Below are 23632 nucleotides of genomic sequence, written 5' to 3' on the forward strand. Positions count from 1 at the left end.
AAACGATAATAACGAGTATCGTCCCATCCCAATCCACAGTACATTCTGGAGGTGAGGAGTGAAAAACACTTGAGCGAGGAGAATACCATACTGTCTTTATTGCTGCTGTTGAGTCAACGGTACAATGTCTGAAAAACAAAACAAAAAAACAAAATAACAACAAAACAAAACATTCATCCAGTTGGAAACTACCCACTACTAGGACATGAGAAGTGTTCGGAGAGATGTACAGATAGTGTGTGCTTTGCTTTGCATAGGTTTTTATTACCTCTACACCAGCGGCTTCCAACCTTTTCCGGACCAGAGCCCACATGAAGATATCGAAAAGCGTTTGCGTATGCATTTTTAGAGCATATTCATTGTAAAGCCTAACTTTGTCAATTAAACAAAATTGCTATAATCTTTCACTGGAATATTTTTTTCACAATAACCATTCCATAAATGTGTTCTTTGACAACTTTTCCAAACACAATTAAACATATTATTTATATATTTAATTTGCGAGTGTCGTAACCCCCCCTACAATCGCAAATGACAGAAATGTATTTAATTATGTATTTTACAGTTAATAAATATTGTTTCTGATGACGTGCCGTTTCTTTTGAGAATATTCTCGGGTGCTAGGGCCCTGCAGCATTCCTGTTTCAGTGCTCCTTTCGCATAGATAAACGCTGTAATTAGCTGCGTGTCACTAAAACTGACTACTAAAATGAAGGTTACACAAAAATATGACTTCACTGATCATTCAATCGACTGTGTACCGACTTGGATCAATGGAACTAACGTTGTATACTTCACGTTTATGTATTGGTATCACAATGAAAACTCAAGGTTCTAAAGAAAACATATCATGAAATTGGTTTCTAATGTGTTCATTTTAATTTTATATTATCAAACAAATCTGAAGTGTTTTGCCAATTAATTGGGGGCCCACTTGCAGTATCCTGACGGCCCACCAGTGGACCCCAGCCCACAGGTTGGGAACCGCTGCCCTACACAATAGACAGGTGTCTGGTTAAAAAAAACATGGAAATAAAAGGATAAAAAAGCAAAAAAAAACTATCACAAAGTTGTAAAAAAGAAAAAGGCAAATACGAAACCACAGTATAAAAAAGGACATTAAACCAACACGTATAAAACCCCCCACATATTTTGGTCATAGGAACTGTGGAATGTGATTGTCCAAGACATTATTGTGAGTAGAAACACACAGGTCAATTTAATGCAGTGGTGGAAAGTAACTAAGTACATTTACTCAAGTAGTGTACTTGAGTGCAATTTCAAGGTACTTTTACTTTACTTACATTTTTCGATACTTTATACTTCTTCTCCACTACATCTCAGAGGCAAACTGTACTTTTTACTCCACTACAATTAGGCTATTTGAAAACTTTAAACGTTAATTTGCATATTTACGTTTGTAGATTATTATTATGAAACATATATTAACCATTTAAGACTTATTTGTTTTATACTTAAATCTATTCGTGAGCTTTAGAGAAAGCTTTAGAAAAAGAAGTTTGACAAATACTTTTGTACTTTGGTACTGTAAATATATTTTGATGCCAATACTTTTACTTTTGAATGCAGGACTTTTACTTGTAACGGAGTTCTACATTGTGGTATCGTTACTTTTACTTAAGTAAATAATCTGAGTACTTCTTCCACCACTGATTTAATGCACCCCCCACCCCACCCCACCAGCAAGTCAAAGCATGTGCCGCACGAGATGGAATAACTGGAATGTGATACTTTTTAACATTTAAAAAAAGAAGCTGAGCTCTTGATTGTCTGGAGGATTGCATTGTGCTCTGCAGTGGTTCTCAAAATGTTTTTTTTTAGAGGGTTCCAGGGGTCCCCCGGAAATGAGCAACAGTTTAAACACTTAAGCCCTATTTTATTTTTCAGGCTATTATTGAAAATGTTTGACAAATCTTCACAAATGTCTCTTATATCCCTGGCAAAAACTCTTTTCAGATGAGGGGGTCTGCGGATAAATATATATCAGTTTTTTTTTTGGGGGGGGGGGGGTCCATCAAATGAAAATGCTTGAGAACCACTGCTGTGCTGTTCCTCAGCTATGAATGTCATAGTAAATGCTTTTATTGCAATCATAAGGCTTAGAGATTTACAAAGTGGTATACTGCGTACATGTGTGTGTGTGTGTGTGTGTGTGTGTGTGTGTGTGTGTGTGTGTCTTGCACAACCTGGTCTTATTTTGTGCTTGTCAAGCACTGATGAGGATATACTTGGTAAAACACAGTACATAGGGGCAATAGTGGGATTACAGGTAGAAGGTTTGCATAATTTCTACACAATTACATTACATAATATATTTTTTTTTAGACCAATGTCATATAAAATCATGTGCATTTGCATAGTGGAGATTGAAAGGTAGCCTGCTTGTAAGAGGAATGACTGCTTGTATACCTACTTTTATGAAGAATATCTGTTTGTATACCTGCTTTTAAAAGGAATGTCTGTGTGTATACCTGCTTTCAAGAGGAACGTCTGTCTCTATACCTGCAATTTAAAAGTGTATACCTGCTTTTTAAAAGGAATGCGTACACGTGCTTTTAAAAGGAATGCCTATGTGTATACCTGCTTTTTAAAAGGAATGCATATGCCTGCTTTTAAAGAGGAATGTCTATGAAGTTTAAGAGATCTCGAGACTTGAGCGACAAGTACAAAAAAAAAACGACAACACAGCTGAGAAAATCATAGCAAAAGGAACAAAACACGAGAAAAACATAAATAAAATGACATTAAAAGATAAGTCATATTGGCTTTCTGAATATTCAACACCGGCACAATAAAGGCTAAAATGAATCCTTGTAACTGCCTGATGGTGGGTCATTTCTGCATATGGAAAAAAAAAAAGCGTAATACCTTTTCATTACGATTATAAGACGTTATATACGATACAATATGATAGTTCATATTCAAAACAACACATGTGCTAACATATATTACTCAGACCGTCGCTGCGCTATTGGTAAAACATAAATGTGTCATTGGCTAAATTCTAGAAGTGCTTATAATTTCTATCCTGAATGGGTGAACATTTAATAAAATAGCAATGTGTGAAGGCTTTTTTTTTTTGTTTTTTTTTGCTTTAAATATAAATAAAAAAAAGAGAGATGGAACATGATCTTTAAGAGGGAGAGAAGTGATTTCATAAAATCTCTTTGGAATACGGACACCGGACACTTAATTTGTCATCTCAATTAGTCTACTGGTCTACTGTCATTTCAAGGCTACGTTGTAGAGAAAATCTAAAAAATTTAAATTGCGTTTTATATTCTGGAAGGATCCTACGAGACAAAACCCACCACCCCCTATTTATCATAAATGTCCAAATTTCACAGCATTTTTTTTTTTGTTTCGTTTAGAAAGCAAAAATAATAATAATAATAAAAAATATTGTTGTGCAAATATACTGCACTATACTCGGCAACCGTACATTTGTGATGCTGTTTACGGTACAGTGCTTTGGAACAGCGCGTCTCCGTGTCCCTCTGTGGTTTCTTGGGGGGCGCCCCACGCTTCGGAAGCGTGGTCGTTATTTGGTACATAGGACGAGTTTAAGAAATCAAAGGAAGAGTCTTGGATTGTCGTGGGTTCCCGGCCTCCAGTGGTCCGTTGAGGCATTAGTGTCCCATACCTGGAGAGAGACATGAGTGGCATTAGTGATGTCCCATACCTGAAGAGAGACATGAGACAAGTCTGTCAGTGGGCTTGCTAGACCAGTGTTTCCCAAACAATGGGTTGGGTTTTTGGGTAAATATCCACTTTTCTTTTTACATTTCCTATAATTTTTAATATAGGGAAAAAAAAAAAAAAAAAAAAAAACATATACAGTATATATATATATATATATATATATATATATATATATATATATATATATATATATATGTATATACATACACATGAGGTCAGCTTGGTCGACTGTGTGTCGACTGTGTGTGTGTGTGTATATATATATATATATATATATATATATATATATATATATATATATATATAATATATATATATATATACACACACACACACACACACACACACACACACACACACACACACACACACACACACACACACACACACACACACACACACACACACACACACACACACACACACACACACACACACACACACACACACACACACACAGTCGACACACAGTCGACCAAGCTGACCTCATGTCCCAAAGGTTTCAACCCAGCACACCAGGGCTTGTTTGTACGTCGTTATGTAATTAGGAGGCATAAGAAATGTGTTTAACTCGCAGCAACGCTCGGACAATTTGTAATTTGTAATCATGATGCGACATCAACCTTTCCCAGGATACATCTAACAAGGTTATAAATGTGCTGAGTTGGTCAAAGTATAGAGTTTTGAAGTTTTTAGAAATACAATTTCTAAAATCTATGTAAATAAAATACTATGTACATTTACATACGCGCTGCATCGCGTTATGAGCTTGTCGATCGGCTATTTTCAGCGAAAGCTTTCCCCAAAATAACAGAAAAGACCCTGAGGGACTCAGCTCAACCATATGGGGTTGAAGTTGTTAACATGGTGGTGTGTGAGCTTTACGACCCGGCCAGTACAACAGTGTACCTTTCTGTTTTAGATTCACCTTCCACCCAGATCATGTATGACCGGGTGGGTCTCTCTCTTACTATATAAAGTCATCGCTAAATTATAAAAAGTAATCGATAATTTAATCAGGTACTGTAGCTTCAATGTTGGTGGAAAGAAATGAAATTGATAAAATATGGTTAATCAATTCGTTGATATATTTAAAATATATATATTTTTAAAGCCATGCTTCTTGATTATTTGATTCATTTGAAAAAGCGATCTATAGAATAATCACTAAGAAATGAATGGATGGCTGCAGCCCTAGCTAGGTGTGTGCTGACCTAGTGCTGCCTGCACAAGCTCAAATGTGAGTGAAACGCTCTTCTCGTTGAGTCCCACCGCCTATTAGACATACATACTGTAGGGGACACTCCGTACAAAATGCACAGGCACAGCCGTGTCCCCACGGCCCGACACTGCTTTGGTCTGTAGAGGCCTTGAGTGAGTGACTAACTGTATGTATTATTATGCCTTGTATATCGTCGCTGTCAGGCAGAATCCTCTTATCTCCATATTTTAACTCTTTGCATTTTTTCGTAAATGAACTTGATTACACTACTACAGCGTCACAAAAGTATCAAAAGTATCAGATCCACACGCGAGTTTCGAGCTTGTCGATCTGCTACTTTTGATACGTTTGAATTAGAATCCTGAAAAGTACCACGTTTGGACACAATGAGGTTTCCACCCGACAGAGACGATATACTTAGTCGGTGCACGACACCCACGAGCAACTAAGTATAACTCAGGCTTTTTTAGAGCATGCGTGTGTGTCATGATGAGGGGGCAAGAGGTTTGGTGGCCTCGCAACCTCGTGTACCAAGCATGTGTCATCCTGCGATGATGGTGTGATAATCTCTTAACCCATTCAATCCGGGAACGCATATTGTGTCATTTTAGATTTTTAACCATAACCATTATTTTAAACTTATTTATACTTATTATACTATTTTTGTTTGGAAAAATCGTGAAAATGCGTGCAAATCATTGAATATGATAATGATAATAATAATATCTTTTAAAGCGAATATTTTAAACTCAAATCTTTGCTTCTGGGGATTCTACAAATGTCTTCTAAATCTAAATCTATTGTACATTTTTTAAATAACGTATGTTGCTATAATCAATGACCCCCCAAAATGATATATATTTGTCCGCGGAACCCCATCTCAAAATATTTTGTTCGAGGGACCCCCAGAACGAAGCAAAGATTTGAGTTACAAATGTTCGCTTTAAAAATATATATATTCAAAGATTTCCTCAAATGTTCTCGTAGCGTGGCACGCTATGAACTTGTATATCTGCTATTTTTGAATAGCCAAAGTATAAAATAATAGTTATAGCTCAAATCTAAAATGATACAGATGCGTTCCCGGTCTTAATGGCTTAACAGCTACAGTCGTAATTTGACAAAAGCGGGCTTGGACCCCCTGCCGAGCTGCAAGCGAGCAAAGCGACCATAGCCAGTGGAATGGGAGAGATGCATGTACCAGTTGAACGTGCACAGCTTTTTATTGCATTTCATAAGCATGTCTGTGTGATTGGACCGCGTTCGGTTTCTCTGTGTATGGGATGAGCAAGTGCTGAAATGTTTGACCATTGAGCTAATAAAGCCTGCCTGCTTGCTCAGGGGATGAATTGAATCTTGACCATCGGGTCGGGTCAAGCACGCGTCAGATCCTGTGTCTGGTTGAGACATGACCTTTGACACGATGTAAATGTCTCAATAGAGGAGCAGGGAGACCAAATACAATCACCCCAATTGTATAAGTTATATTGTGTTAACATACTCTACCATACAGATTGGACAAAATAAAAATGTATTCATTAAAGAAAAGTGACATAGTGTTGCTTTAAGTTGAAGGACATTGGTATTAAAAAAAAAATCATACTTCTACTCCACTATGTCTCAGAGGCAAATATTGTACTCTTTACTCCCTTACAATTATTTGCCAGCTTTAGTTTGTAGTTACTTTGCAGATATTGAATGTTAATATGCATGCATTAACCACTTACGATCTGCTATTAAAAAAAAGCGAAAGTAAAACAAATATTGGACAATTTGACTACTTTTGCTCTGGCACTGTAATTACATTTTGATACCCTCACATTTTGATACCCTCCTAAAAATAAATATGAGTACTTTTTCCACCACTTGCGTTGCTATAACTGAGCAGAGCGATCTGGGCAGTGGAATGGAAGAGATGCATGTACAGTATGAGTGTACCCTGTGTGGCTTTTATTGCATTTTATAAGCATGTCCGTGGGATTGGACCGCGTCAGCTTCTCTGTGTCCGGGACGAGCGGGGGCGCGTCACACAGACATGTATGGAATCCCTCAAGGCCAAAAGCCCCCTCCTGCCCCACCCGGTGGCAACAAAAGGGTGGCATGAGGCTGCACTTGGCCCCGATTTGAAAATAGCAAACAATGTCATTGTGGCATCTCAAAATGCCACGGACCCAAAAAGGCCAAACAGCAAATAGCTGATTTATAGCCAGGCGAGGCCTCCGAGGACAACGGTTGGGGCGGGGTGGTTATGAGTGGGCAGTTATGGCCGTTAGGACACATGGTGGAGTGTAAATCACAGAGACTCGGGGAGCCAAGTGGTTATAGTGTTATTGTGCTTCTTTGCTGTCGAGCAGAAACCTCCTAACCTCCCATATTCTAACTTTTCGTGTTTTTTTTACGACACGACCATACTGCAGCGCCACACGACAGCATCAAAAGTAGCGTCGCGAGTTCGAGTCCCGATCCGACGGCCTTTGCTGCGTGTCACTCCGCATCTCTCTCTCCCCATATCCTGTCTACCTACTGTACTATCAATAAAGGCATAAAAAAGTCCAAAAATAAATCGTAAAAAAACAAACAAGTTACAGATCTGCACGCTCGAAACGCGGCTCAAAATGAGGCGTGAACCGCGTTGCGAACCACAGCGTTTTGAGCTTTTCGAACTGCTACTTTTACTACTTTTGAATTTGAATCCTAAAAAGTAACCATTTTGGACAAAATGAGGTTTCCACTTACAGTACAAAGACGATTTGTTTGCTGATTAGATAGAGCTGTGTGAGTATAGTCAAACCTGTACATTGCCAGAGGAATAGTGTAACCTGACACACCCACATCTGGAATGCCACTTGCACTGTGACAGTTTTCACTCACAATACAAAAACAATGGTATTGTTGATGACCTAAATGTCCTGTGTGTGTGTGTGTGTGTGTGTGTGTGTGTGTGTGTGTGTGTGTGTGTGTGTGTGTGTGTGTGTGTGTGTGTGTGTGTGTGTGTGTGTGTGTGTGTGGCACAGTGCTCTGCCCGACTGAACGGTTGCTAAGAAGGAAGCCATATTCAAAAATATAAATCGAATCTGTAATCTGTTCACTTATTTTAAACTAATGCAAAACCAGATTTATCATTATGTTCGAAACAAATCAAAAGAAAAGAAAGAGATGAGATAATGCAGACCGCTTTAACCTCTGTGATTCCGCCTGGGTATTGTTAGCATGAAGTGCACCCACATGCTTATAAACATCAAAGTCATGCCCTCTTACCCACCCACCCACCAAACCACCCAGCGCTGTGTCCCAAACTCATACATTTAGTTGTTGTCGAGCAGAAACCTCTTACCTCCATATTCTAATTTTTTGTGGTTCTCAACCTGTGGTCCGGGGACCACCAGTGGTCCTTGAGGGGGTTCCAGAGGGTCCCCAGCAAAAGGTGTTACTAGACTTTCACCCCTTTATCCATATTGTATACGTTGGCCATTCAAAAATAGCAGATATACAGGCTCACACGTACATCTGCCATTTTAGAACATTTTTGAAAAATCTTCAATTTTGTAGAATTTTCCAATTTTGAACACAAATCTTTTCTTTTTGGGGTCCCTGGCACAAAACAGATGGGGGTCCACGGCCAAATGTATATCAATTTAGGGGTCCTTGAAAAAGGTTGAAAACCACTGCCCTACTTGATCATACTACCGCGTCACACAAAAGTATCAAAAGTAGCAGATCAACAATCTCGAAACGTGTCGCTTCGCGCCACATTTTGAGCTTGTGGATCTTTTTCTGTTTATGAATTTGAATCCTGAAAAGTAACAGGAGACACAAAGGAGACTCTTTGTGTCTCCTACCGGAACCGCTGCCAGTTCATCAAATTAGTGGCTTAGGAATGCGCCAAAAAAATGCCAAAAAAAATTCATAAATTGAAGTCTCCATGGAGTGACTAATCAATAGAAAAAAAATCATTTTGGGGTGAACTATCCCTTTAATGGCCTACTTTGTCGTATAGGAGTATCGTGCAAAAAATAGCGGAAATAGCCAGATGTGCTGTAAGCTCACAACGCATCACATCACGATTAGGACATAGGCCTGCAAGGTTTCCAACCGACAGCGAGGAAATATTGACTTAGGGTGACTTTATGTAGACTTACCGTTGGTGACCGATTTAGCCTCCCCTCTGCCTGTCGCCTGTGAGAGAGACAGAGAGAGAGAGAGAGAGAGAGAGAGAGAGAGAGAGAGAGAGAGAGAGAGAGAGAGAGAGAGAGAGAGAGAGAGAGAGAGAGAGAGAGAGAGAGAGCGAGGAAGGAAGGTAGGAGGCTGTTAGAAAAAGAATGCCATCAACTTTGAACGGCTAAGTTTCCCTGTCAGCACAGCCATACACGCTCTCAAAGCTGTAAGCAGAGTTTTATGGAATACATCTGAGTTAAGTTCACAAAAGCCAGAGGGTTTATCGCCGACATTATAGTAAATAGTAAATATCTCACCGCTCAAAACACCAACATCTCCTTCACCGCCACCATCTTCGTTTATTTTATTTTTTCATCAATTACATACACCATGAAGCCTTGAATTCATGGGGAGAAAAACATTTAAAAAACATTTAAGAGAATATTTGATGAATTGAGGAAAATAGGGTTCCAATTTGTTGGATTCTCCGTGAATTCAAAGCTTCATGAGGTGAATAATTGATGGGGGGGAAAAAAACTATTTTGGGTACTTCTTAAAAAGAACTAATCTGAGGGGGAGGGTGGGGTTCTGTCTCCAAGAGACATTTGGGAAGAAACACTCTCTTTTCAGAGGGAGAACGTTTAGGGAGTGGTTCATTAGGAGGTGCTACTACTACAGTACCTTCTGCTTCTAAAAAACAACCATCCACTGTAGAAAAACACGGCCTTGACCATTATAGACCAGGGGTTCTCAAAGTGGGGTCTAGGGACCCCCAGGGGTTATTGAGGGGGTTCCAGGGGTCCCAAACTAAATCAGTTGTAATATAGCATCAAAATCAGTTTAGCCACTTTAACCCTACTTTATACTTTAGCTATTTCCCCCCCAAAAACGTTTTTTTTTTATTTAATTTTTTTACACAGATCTTCTGTTATGGAGGGCCATGGCACACAATCTTTTCAGATGGGGGTCCGCAGAGCCAAAAACATGTCAATGTGGGGGTCCTTCACGTGAAAATGTTTGAGAACCTTAACCCAGACGTTATACCTTCTCACAAACGTATATACCGTATACCCAGAAGCCCCCATTGCACTCTGTGTCCCCTACATATTGCCTTCTCCCCCCCTGACATCACGGCATAGCACGGTTTAGCTAATAACACGGTTAGTTAAACCTCCCCTTTTCCTGTCCGGGGCGCGTTTTGCGTCAGCGCGGACCACCGCCTACATGCCCTCCAACCCACCAACCCACCAGCCCACCAACTTGCTTGGCTGTGGTGGAGAGACCACAGTCACTCCTGGCACCACGCTGCAGCCCGCTGGCTACACACACTGCCAGCAGGGGGAGGTGCAGGGGCTTCTGGAAGAAGTACTCAGATTTTTTTTTTTTTTTTTTTTACCTTAACCCATTAACCCATTAAGACCAGGAACACATCTGTATAATTTTAAGATTTCTTTAGCTATTCAAAAATAGCAGATATACAAGCTGTATGAGCTTGTATATCTGCTATTGTTTGAAAGATTTGTGTGCAAATCTTTGAATATATATTTTTTTAAAGCGAACAATTTTTACTCAACCACTGATATAGTAACATACGTTTTTTCAAAAAACTGTTAGGATTTAGAAGACATTTGTAGAATCCCCAGAAGCAAAGATTTGAGTTACAAATGTTCATTTTAACAAATATTTATTCAAAGATTTGCACACATTTTCTGGAATTTTCTGGACTTTTTTAACAGTCAAAGAAATCTTAAAATGACACAGATGCGTTCCCGGTCTTAACGGATTAAGCCCTGAGGCCCATTCTACAAATGCCTTCTAAATCAGTGGGTCTCAAACCTTTTTGCGCCAAAGACCCCCAAATTTAAATGTGTATGGCTGCTGAAAAAACCCTAACCCTAACCCCCCCCATCTGAAAATGTTATGTGTCAGAGACCCCCAAAAGAGTGTTAAAATATATACATTCAAGATTTTTTAAACCCTTCCAAGATAGCTGAGTTACAGAATGGGGTTTAATTGGTTAATGCGGGTTTTGTATTAACAATCTAAATCTGCAAAGTAACTTGTATCAAAGTGTCAAAACATAAACATTCTGAAGTAAAGTCAAAAGTACCTCAGAACTTGTACTTAAGTACAATACTTAAATGTACTTATAGTTACTTTGCACCACTGTCTGTCTCGCCTGCGGTACATCGAGGGCCAAAACATACAAGCCCGCTTCCAAGGAGGTATAGGGAGGGGTGGAGGGGAGGATGGAAGGAAGGAAGGAATTAGGGAGGGATGGATAGATCATTAAAAAATACTGTATTTTGTCATGAGGCGACCTCTTTACCCCTGTAGCTCACACACTTTTTGATAAATTGAATACATAGGACCACAATGGAAACAACCGTTTTCTGTTATCCTTTTTAGCCTCAATGTCTGACTGTACCACACGCTGTTTACATTTCTGACTAATAAAACATTCAACCGATCAATAAAAAAAATAAAAAAAGGTTCTAACACTTAAAAATGTCAAGGACTCCGTGTTCCTGAGTGATCCTCAGACCCATAAGGGTCCATTTTGGTTCCTAACTATCAATCATTTAACTGGGGACCTCCTGGGACCCCCTCAAGTACCCATTTTTAAAATATTTGTATTAATTATGTTAAGCCTGGAACCAAGACACCCAGGCTCCTGATGAATCATGACCATAAAGCATTTGATTCTGTGTGTTTTTTCGTAACCTACAGTAAATTAACGCCCAACTTGATCACCATACGGCGTCACACAAAAGCATCAAAAGTAGCAGATCTACACGTTCGAAACGCAACGTCACGCGTTTTGAGCTTGTCGATCTGCTACTTCTGCCATTTTTTTAAATTTGAATCGTTTGGACATATGAGGTTTCCACCTGACAGAGACGATATAATAAAGAGAACAGTGTAGTGCCTCAAGAAACTAGGATATCAGGTAAATCTATCATTACATTCTTAACATTTATGGTTGAGGAAAAACTGATCTAAGAAACAAAGAAAGAAACTATGGCATGAGAACGACTGACCAAAATATGTCTGCATAACAGCCATACCTTGGTCAGTCACTAGCATCGATCAAAGGAGAGAGAGGGGTGATGCGTTGCAGCCATTTTGTGAAAAGTGTTGGCCTCTGCAGTTGGACAAAATAAAGGCAAACGGCTAAAAGATTTTGAGCGAATTTTCACTGTGTCATCCTTGACGAGCTATTGGTCGTTCATGGAGTCAGCGGAGCCTATTGTTGGATGTAGTTGGTTTGTTTGTTTGTTGTGTTTTATAATAATGCATTTTGTACCGAAATGAAGGTTCCCATTCCAAAATACATATGCATTTTGTGAGGCAATTGTTACACGATTTTCATTGTTCAAAATGGTAAAAATACACAGATAGATGACTAGCTCCTCTCCATACTACTACTACTACTATTACTACTAGTTTCTCTCGATACTACTCTGACTACTACTACTACCACTACTACTACTACTACTACGACGACTACTACTACTATTACGACTACTACTACTAGCACATCTACTACTAATAACTACTTTGTTTTCTTTGGATATTACCAATAGGTACCTCATTTTGGAGGGAAACTTGGAATTTAGTTAATATAAATAATTAACCAACAATGTCCAACCACAGCAGAATAGAGCATACATAGTAAAATCCTCAGTGTTAATTTAACCACAGCTATTCATAAACTGCAGAAATAATAATGTATAATAATAATGAAAATGATATAAATAATAAATGATAATAATAATAAATAGTTTCGCTATTCACCGTACGAAAGTATACAGGGCTAAGTGATTAACTGAGAATGTATGGTAAAACATTTTTTTTAAACTCTAGACACTTAAAACACAGAGGATTTTACTGTGTGGCTTTGTCGATGACAAAGAGCAACAGAGAGGAGAATGACAACATAGAGAGAGGTCGTTGTCGTGATATACTGTATGCGCTTTAAAGCAACGTGGGGGGAAAAAACATTCACTGGCTTCTCTTTTTTGTTGTTACAGTACCTCTCCATGCTCCAGTGAAGTCAACTAGCTATCAGAGTTCTTTAAAAGAAAACACAACACAGAGCCATTGTTATTCCCACTGTTGCCGGGCGGAGGTCAAAATGCAGTTATTTGTGATGACTTTACTGTTCATTTGTCATCTCTTCAAAGATGCCTATTTAAAAAACACTCTGCCTCTGGGCTGGAGTCTTGATGTCATGAGAAACTGTGAGAAAGTCCCCGAACACGACCAGGAACCAATTTGGCACGGCCAGAAACATCGAGCTGAAACGTTTCTAGGAAGCATGGTCGCTTGGCGAGACTGAAATCCTGTTACTGAATGTCTCAGTTCAGGGCCCGAACCAAACACGTTGCTGGGTTTTCATACAAGTGTAATGCCCTGGATTCGAACCCCGGGTCTCCCGTGTGGGACACTAAAGCCATACTACTCAAGGGTTAACCATCTAAATTATGGGGGCAACATTAGCCAAAATCTGCCGATCTACAAGCTCACAATGCGTTAAATTGCGACAAATTGTGAGCTTGTAGATAGCCTTTTATAGCCCTTTAAATAGGTCTTAAAAGGTTCAAACTAAATGCATTTTTGTTCTCTTTTGGATCATGAGCTGAACAAGTCTGGGAACCCATGTATATCCATGTCCACTGGCGGCGGCAGTGCGATGATGATAGCTTAATGCGAGGTTGTCACCGCGTCACACACATGCCAATGCAAACTTTGCATAATGAACCGCAGGCTGGGTAATGATGTGTTTGTGTTTCCAATGATGGAGCGATGTGTGATTAAAGGTACGTTACCTTGGCCGGGGAAGCGCCTTTGTTTTCCCATAGACTCCGCTTGTTAGTGACGTCAACTGGCTTCAGGTCCTGAGAGAGAGAGAGAGAGAGAGAGAGAGAGAGAGAGAGAGAGAGAGAGAGAGAGAGAGAGAGAGAGAGAGAGAGAGAGAGAGAGACACACACACAGAGAGACAGACAGAGGGACAGAGAGACAGAGAGAGACAAAGACAGACAGACAGACAGACAGACAGACAGACAGACAGACAGACAGACAGACAGACAGAGATAGAGAGAGAACAAGAGAGGGAGAACACATCAGTTTCCTTAACCACTTGAACCCTTTAGCGTCCATATTCTGTGGCAAACATTCAACGAAGATTGGCCGAAGAGATTCAACAATTCAGCGAGGAGATTTTGTTTTTAAACGCATCGGCGCGCGCGCGCACACACACACACACACACACACACACACACACACACACACACACACACACACACACACACACACACACAGTTCTAGACGGTGTGACCCCTAGCATCCGCACAGTAAAAGGTTTAAAAAATAATAATAATCGTCTGGCGCCGTATTTGGGTAAAGCACCAACATGCCCTTTAGAGCTGCAGTCGTAGGTCAATTAGTAGACGTTCATCAGGTGTAAAGCGGAAAGTAGGGATGTTGGATGGAACGTTGGTTCCCAACTTTTTGTCCTTGACCCCCCCCCTTCTTACTTCTGACCAAAGCTGAGACCCCCCAAACGTGCGTGCAAAAAAAATAGCAGGTCTACGATCTCTGTTATCCCGTAGATATGCTATTTTTGGGGTGCGCGCCGCTATTATATGACAAATAACATATCAGGCTTTAATAAACCAGGCATGCAAGTTGGATAACAGCGAAATGCCTGAAATGTGTGAATGCAAAACAACTACACATCTGGTGTGAGAGAATCGTGCATATTTTATGAAACCTTTCTTGTTTACACAGGCCGACGGCTGCAACCGCGGACTGAAACACATTTCATCAGCTCATCAGCGACAGCTTGCTTTCAAAAGAACATATGGCCCGGGAAGGTTCAACAGCTGATTCAGCGATGTCAATTACTACACTGTGAAACATTTTTCACATTCTTTACACTCTCAAGTGTTAAACTGCAGTGTTGGCTGGCTGACATGACCCGTTGGCAACTTCACACGTTAATAATGTTGTCTCTTTCACAGTGGTGGGGAAGTAACTAAGTACCTGAACCCATTAAGACGGGGAACGCATCTGTGTCATTTTCAGATTTCTTTGGCAAATAGCGGATATACAAGCTCATAGCGCGGCACTCAAAATCGTGGAAAATATGTGCACATCTTTGAATATATATATATATATATACATATATATATATATATATATATATATATATATATATATATATATATATATATATATATATATATATATATATTTAAGCGAACATGTTTTACTCAAATATTTGCTTCTGTGGGTCCCTGGAACAAAGCATTTTGAGATGGGGGTCTGCGGCCAAATACATATAATTGTGGGGGTCCTTCACATGGAAAAAGTTAGAGTACCACTGATATAGCAACGCCCATCTCAAAATATCTTGTTCAAGGGACCCCCAGAAGCAAAGATTTGAGTTAAAAATGTTCGCTTTAAAAAATCATTTTTTTCATAAATTAGCAGATATACAAGCTCATAGCACACTAGCACAGCACTCTGTGCCACGCTATGAGCTTGTACATCTGTTATTTTTGAATAGCCAAAGAAATCTAAAATGACACAGATGCGTTCCCGGATTGAATGGGTTAAGTCAGTACAGTGCCATTCCATTTTAGGTACTTTTACATGACAAAAGATTCAAAAGATTTGAAATTTTCACTATTAAAACAAAATTGCATATCTACAAGCTCTGACAATATCTGACAATGTCTCAGGCTTGTGTGTGACGTTTTTCAATACATTCCTGGGGCCTGGCGGCCTTAAAGTGCCTCAAGATTAATTAATATTTGTCTGGGGCAGAAATATAGGCGAAGGGAAAGAGAGACGGCGAAGAGAAACATCATAACTTGGAATGTACTGTATAGCCGCTGGTAGAAACTATCTGCCTGATAACAGAAGCTTTGGATTACATCCATAAAGTTTACGTTTGCACTCACACTGATACCAAGCCTGAAATATATGAGCACTCACCACTATCCTGATAAAATGACAGTTGTAAGCATACTTAACGCATTAAAAACGGGAACGCATCTGTGTAACCACTAAACCATTATTTTATACTTTGTCTATTCAAAAATAGCAGATATACAAGCTCATAGCGCGGCTATGTGCCGTGCTATGAGCTTGTAGATCTGCTATTTTTGAAAAATCGTGAAAATGTGTGCAAATCTTTGAATGTATATATATTTAAAGCAAATATCTTTAACTCAAATCTTTGCTTCTGTGGGGTCCCTGGAACATCATATTTTGAGATGGGGGTCCGCGGCCCAAACCCATATACCGGTAACTGATTTAACAACATACGTTCTTCATAAAACCGTTATAGGATTTAGAAGACATTTTGTAGAATCGGAACCTTCAGGCCTTAATGGGTTAAAATGGAGCCAGCCTGATAACTCTGACATATCACTAGTTAAGTCAGGATTTATGGCCACTAGATGGTGCCAGACACAGTATTATCTCACAGACACCAGATGTCATGAATCCTCTCTGTCTCATTTTGCAATTGATTACATCCCACATGCAGCGACAAGACAGGGGCTGCGATTATGAGATTATTATAAATCGTGGCTGTCGGGTGAAATGTCCAAAGCAAAGCCGTTACCTTTCCAGAATTGGAATAAAAAAGAATCTGCGTTCCAATGGATCCCGATGTAGCTGTTATATTGTCACAAAGCTCTTGTTAATACTTTCGATAAAACCCACAGACACCCTTAACCACATTCAGCTTATAGATCTGCTGTTTTCGCTACTTTGGCGTGACACTATCGTAGGACGAAGTAGGCATTAATTTACGGAAAAAACATAAAATGTCGAAAATTGGAGATACAAGGTTTCTGCCTGACAAAATAAGACATACAGATGTGCCACTTCAAAACTTCACATGTCCTGCCATCGCCAAGACAGTAAATTTTCAGGGGATTCCCAGGGCAATAAGAGGGACAAAGAAGGGCATTTAAAATGCTGAATTATTTTGATGATCACTGCTTTTATGATGCTAATTAATTTGAGCAACTGGCCAAATCACCTTTCGCCTCATAATGAGTCTGACACCTTCTTCAACACACATTCTTTTGTTCTCATGTATATGGGTGTCTGTTGAAGGGAAAAACGGGTGTGTGTAGTGACAACTTCTTTTCAGGGGCAAAACAGTGCATTTTAAGGGCAGAAAAGGGAGGAAAAAAATGCATTTTCAGGGCACTTTCAGTTAAAGAACAGTAACGTGTGAAGTTTTGAAGTGGCACATCTGTATACGATATACCACAGCGCTGAGCAGACAGGGAATGCACTCTCTCCCTTTCCCTGATGTAGACAGAGGTGCACTTGAATGGCTGCTAATCTGCTCAGCGACGTCATTTCGTTGCTGTCGGGCAGAAACCTCTCATCTCCATAGACCCCTTAACAGACGACGTCACACTGATAAGAACCAGTATGCGCGCAATGAAACCCATTCTATCAGGTCTCGCTAGGACGCGCCTCACTAGCCAACACACAAGAGGGGGTTTGGGGTGTGCTGAAACCAGTGCACCCCGAAACAACAGGTTGGGAGTTGATTGCGTGAAACAATCACCTGTGCGTCCAGTCTCAATGTTAGTAAACAAATAATTGGTCTATAGGCTACTCTAACTTTTCGTGTTTTGTTTACCGTAAATTAATGCTCTACTTGATAGTACTACAGCGTCACACCAAAGCAAAGTAGCAGATCCACAAGCTCGAAATGCGACGCGATGCATGCAGTGCGTTTTGAGTCTTGAGTACTTTTGCTGTTTTTTAATTTGAATACTGAAAAGCAACAGTTTTTTGGACATATGAGGTTTCCACCAGACAGAGATGATTTGATGTGTGGTTGTACTGTAAACCTCCTGTCTGTGAGACAATGTTTAATCGAATCAAATCTGGACAGGTGTTAAAAGCTACAATCTGGGACTTGTATTGTATTTTGTATTCCTCCAGGCAAATATTATACTTTTACTCCACTACAATTATTTGAAAACTTTAGTTGCTAGTTACTTTGCAGATATAAATGATTACATTATAAAACATACATTAACCACTTTAGCCCTATTTTGTACCAAGGCCATTTGAAAATAGCAGATCTACAAGCTCACAACCCGTCGCATCACAACGCGCTGTGAGCTTGTAGATCTGCTATTTTCAAACATTTTAGAACTTTTACTTTTGGTACTTTATGTACATTTTGATACCAATACTTTTGCACTTTCACTCAAGTACATTTTTAATTCCGGACTTTTACTTGTGACGGAGTACTTCTACATCGCAGTATTGATACTTTTACTTGAAGTAAAACCTTTGAGTACTTTTTCCACCACTGCTGGTAAGACACCAGTCCCTCGACTGAACCATGCAGTACGTTCAATGTGTTTTTTTTCCCGCCCAGAGGTGGATGGCGGTTTGCTGTGACCTACCGCTGGCCTGCCTCCGGCCGGCGTCTTGCCGCCCTCGGGGGTTTTGTTCAGCCAGTCGTTGATGCGTCCCGCCACGCCTATCTTCATCACAGCTGCTTCCTGTTTGGACAAGGTCAGAGGTCAGACGACGGACGGACGGGCCACGCCCGCTCCTCAGCGGTTAGCGGGGCGTGGCGGGAAGTGGCTGTGATGCGGGCCATTTCCTCTCTCTCTCTCTCTCTCTCTCTGCTGACTCAGACATGAACGGCGAACATGCATGTACAGCACGCTACGCCCCCATAACCTCCCTCCCCAGATTATTACATCGCTTCCTTCCTTCATGAAGCTGCACTTTATTAACCGCTCTGGTTGTACCTGGTACATGCTCCACCAGGATGCCCACGCACACACACACACACACACACACACACACACACACACACACACACACACACACACACACACACACACACACACACACACACACACACACACACACACACACACACACACACACACACACACACACACACACACACACACACACACACACACGTATAACAATCCATATGGGGCGTCAAAAGCACATTTTCCTAAAACATTTAACTTTTAATATTTCTTTGGGTGTGGCATTTCTACACCTAACTCCACATCGAACCCCCTAGACGCCTATTCAGAGAAACACCAGCCTCAACCTCATTTTACTAATATGTATTCTGAGCTTTAGAAAAATCTTTTGTAACCATGAAATAAACTATAAACTAAAAATATACTAAACGGACTATAGAAACATATGTCTCCATAATCACATTTGTCTGGTTTTGCTATCCTTGAGAGGACATTTCTTGTGTGTGTGTGTGTGTGTGTGTGTGTGCGTGTGCGTGTGCGTGTGTGCGTGTGTGTGTGTGTGTACCTTGTACGGAGTCCCTCCTCCCCCGGGGGAGCTGAACACGTTGCCCTTCTCCCACATGCTCTTGATGTTTCGCACTCCGTCGGTCACCATGGGCAGGTCCACCGCCCCGGAGCGGGGGGAGCGCGACTCTTTGTTCTCCCTCTGTGGGTAATAATCACATCATGGTCAACTAGCAAAAGTAGCACAAGTAGCAGTGGTGGAAAAAGTACTTTACTTAAGTAAAAGTACCAATACTACAATATAGAACTACTGTGTTACAAGTAAAAGTTTCGGAATAAAACATTTACTTGAGTAAAAGTACGAAAGTATTGGTATTAATGCACTTAAAGTATCAAAAGTAAAAGTACTCGTTACGCAGTGTATCCTGTTTCACAAGTTTTCAAATGTATAAAATTCTTAAAAATCCTTTGAAAATAGCAGATCTACAAGTTCACAATGTGTCGCGTTGAGACGCAGTGTGAGCTTGTAGCTCTGCTATTTTCAAATGGCCAAAATGTATATAGGGTTGAAGTGGTTAATGTATGTTTCGTAATAATAATTCAAATCTACAAAGTAAATAGTGACTAAAGTTTTCAAATAATTGTAGTGGACTCAAGTAAAGTAAAAATATGTCAAAATTGTACTACAGTACTTAAGTAAATGTACTTAGTTACTTTACACCACTGAAAAGTAGCAGATCGACAAGCTCAAAACACGTCACTTCGCGCCGCGTTTTGAGCTTGTAGATCTGCGTGTAGATCTGCTACACAAAAAGCACTGTTATACAGTATTAAGAGTAGATGCGGTGTTGACCTGGGCGGCCGAGGTGTATTGCTCCAGTCTGTTGTCTATCTTGGACACCAAAGGAGAGTGAGATGCTTTCACCGTGCTGTCAACCACAAAGAAAACACACGCCAACAGAAAGGTTTTTAGTCGTGTTTTAACCCATTGAGACGAGACCTGAAGCCGATTCTACATGTCTCCTAAATCTCAACAGTTTTCTGAAAAACGTTTGTTTCTATATCAGTGGTGCTCAATCTTTTTCATGTCAAGGACCCCCAAAATTATATGTATTTGGCCGCGGACCTCCATCAAAATATGTTGTTCCAGGGACCCCCAGAAGCAAAGATTTGAGTTAAAAATGTTAGCTTAAAATATATATATAAGATATACAAGATTTGCACACATTTTCATGATTTTTCAAAAATAGCAGATCTACAAGCTCGTAGCGCGGCACTCGGTGCCGCGCTATGAGCTTGTATATCTGCTATTTTTGAATAGCCCAAAGTGTAAAATAATGCTTTTTAGCTCAAATCTAAAGATGACACAGTTCCAGGTCTTAATGGGTTAAAAGACACAAGAGTGGCAGCAGTTTTCTGGGAGTTTGTTCCAGATAATGTGGTGCATAAAAACTAAACGCTGCTTCCCCACGTTTATTTGTGGTCGCAGGGACAGAAAGCAGACCTTTCCCAGATGACCTGAGAGGTCTGGATGGTTCATGATATCGCACAAGATCAGAAATTTATTCTGGCCCTAAACCATTCAAAGCTTTATAGACCAACAGTAGTGTTTTGAAATAAATTCTTTGAGAGGTGTAAAGGGAGAAAAGTAGGGGGCCTGGTATAGACCTATACACTACAGTATGGGGGCCACCAGTCACCAAAATATATATAGGGTTTAAGTGGTGGTTAAGACACTGTACATAATTAAATACCCAATCAGTGATTCAAACTATGAACTGGGTACCCCTAGCCTGTATAACTATATAGTAGTTCAGTACATCATTTTAAACTCAAATGTATGGCAGAGTCCACGCCACAACATATAATGACAACATCAGTGTGGATGCTCGCTTTATTATTGTCATAGTGATGGTGCTTGGTGTGGATGGCCCCTTAACACTATAGACAACAGATATAGTTTCAAACTGTGTTTGCAGTATTTTGGGCCTGTAGTTTGTTTAGGTTGACAATGTCTGTAAACATGGGAGCAAAACAGACCTATTATTTTGTCCCTATTTTGGGTAATGTTTAAAAGAATTGCAAAAAAAAGAAGAAGACAATAAATAGTAGCTTTTTTTGTGAGCTTGTAGATCTACGTGCTATGTTTGAAGTATTGGGGTTAAGTGGTTACGATGTACTAATTAATTTGTTGAAAACAATCCTGGATCAGACCTTTAAGAGAGGTTTGATATCGAAGTTTGATATCGTCGTAGTAATATAGTGTACAGTAGCTACAAACAGTAGAGTATATTCTGTAACTTGAAAACAAACTAGACAATTAATCGATGTTTCGATCAATTGAAAAAGTGACCAAAAGAATAATTGCTAAGAAATGTAGTTGCAGCCATAAAACAAAGCCTTAAAAAACATGTGTACTATTCTTACCTTTTCTGTGCAGACTTGTTCAGGAACTCTGCCCTTTCTCCAATCTGTAAGAAAACGTTACAGCGTGTTGTCAGTATCATGATGTACGCAGGCCATCTGAAGCCTTTTAGTCCACAATAATCCCTGACATTTCAAGCAGGGAAAAAAGCAGTTACTCTGGTAAAATGATGGACAGCAGTGAATTAGAACAGAGCTTGGATCAGGAGATGATAAAAAGCGTTGAATGCCCCAATGTTTTTACAGAGATCCAGAGAATGATGAATGAAGGCTTTTTATCCAAAATGTATTTAGCATCTCAGAACAGAACAGTTTTTTATTGACAGGCATGCATAAATCTCTGCAAAAGTCACATCAAACCATCAACTTTTGTTTCATTCTTTTCTTTACTGCTCACGGCGTTTGCAGCCTGATACACATACTCAGTGCAACCGTACTGTACATGCGCGCATGCACACACACACACACACACACACACACACACACACACACACACACACACACACACACACACACACACACACACACACACACACACACACACACACACACACACACACACACACGCAAAGCCTGGAAAAACACACAGAGCATTCTTGTATCCCAGCCTTCTGACTGTGGGAATGTCACAGGATTGTTTATGATATACAACAAGAGCTAAAAGTGTGTGTGTGTGTGTGTGGCGGGGGGGGGGGGGGGGGGGCAGCAAGCTTTCCTTGGACTCCCACAAAAAATAAAAATGTCTTCAGAATTCTCTCTCTCTCTCTCTCTCTCTCTCTCTCTCTCTCTCTCTCCCTCTGTGAAGAAGGAAGCCCCCCCCTCCCCCACCCCGGTTTCTTTTTTTCTACCCGCTACCGAATGTGGGAGTTCCCAAAAATACTGCTGTACAGGAAATTCCCCATTCTCAGACGCGTTTTAAAGGCCCATAACCGTCCCAACGTGGTTACAATAATCCTGTTAAGCCCTAATCGTTTTCCTGCGTCTGCCCCCCCCAGCGCACGCACGCACGCACGCACGCACGCACGCACGCACGCACGCACGCACACACACACACACACACACACACACACACACACACACACACACACACACACACACACACACACACACACACACACACACACACACACACACACACACACACACACACACACACACACACACACACACACACAGCCTGTCCTTCACTCAACGTCCCTCGCTTGCCCTTATCGACATTAAGTGGTGCAGCGCTCTGCTGATTATGCGTGAGCTAGCTGTCACTGATTACACACACCCTTGTGAGGACCAGGACATGTATACTATACTTGTTGGGACATTTGGGCTTCAAGTATAGTAATACAAGTACACACACACACACACACACACACTCCAGAGATAAAACTCGTATCATATGAGGGTCCGTGGACTAATAAGGGTTGTGAGAACTTGTGACGTACAGTGACTTCCTCTCTATGACCACTAAAGGGCATTACATTTTACAATTTAGGCATTTAACAGACGCTCTTAATCCAGAGTGATTTACAGTAAGTAAGCAAGGAGGTAAACACGAGGTAATACAATCAAATGCATAGAAACAGTAATGTAGCATCATAGGTAAACCAAGAACCTGTTATCGGTCTAAACAGTATAATATCAAAAAAATAAATAATCTGTACGTTGAAACTACACAAACTATAGGATGCCAGGTCAACAAATGAACCTGGCGTCTGTCTACATAACATGCTATCTAAATGACATTTTAACCTTTGCATAAGCCTGCGAGGCATGAGGGAGACGGGGAGGCTCATTTTCTCACGGAGGCTGATGAGCTTTT

At 40.4% G+C, this 23632-nt stretch overlaps 1 protein-coding gene across 4 annotated transcripts in view; it reads right to left on the reverse strand.

The window, feature by feature from the left end:
- Positions 1-78: 78 nt before the first annotated feature.
- The window catches only part of cald1a (caldesmon 1a), a 126122-nt gene continuing 102568 nt past the window's right edge, over positions 79-23632 (reverse strand). For 3 of the 4 annotated variants that reach the window (XM_084050225.1, XM_084050223.1, XM_084050224.1), the window contains exons 9-15: positions 21820-21863; positions 20246-20321; positions 19454-19594; positions 18562-18660; positions 13933-14001; positions 9085-9121; positions 79-3664 (exon numbers count right to left, since the gene is read on the reverse strand). In XM_084050225.1, the coding sequence (XP_083906351.1) occupies positions 3651-3664; positions 9085-9121; positions 13933-14001; positions 18562-18660; positions 19454-19594; positions 20246-20321; positions 21820-21863 (480 nt within the window). In that variant the 3' untranslated portion in view covers positions 79-3650. Of the gene's footprint in view, positions 3665-9084; positions 9122-13137; positions 13177-13932; positions 14002-18561; positions 18661-19453; positions 19595-20245; positions 20322-21819; positions 21864-23632 lie in introns of all 4 variants that reach the window. The other variant, XR_014600241.1, reaches the window with a different exon arrangement.

Source organism: Gymnoscopelus microlampas, assembly GCF_963454915.1.
Source record: "Gymnoscopelus microlampas genome assembly, chromosome: 23".
In the NCBI taxonomy this organism is placed as follows: domain Eukaryota; kingdom Metazoa; phylum Chordata; class Actinopteri; order Myctophiformes; family Myctophidae; genus Gymnoscopelus; species Gymnoscopelus microlampas.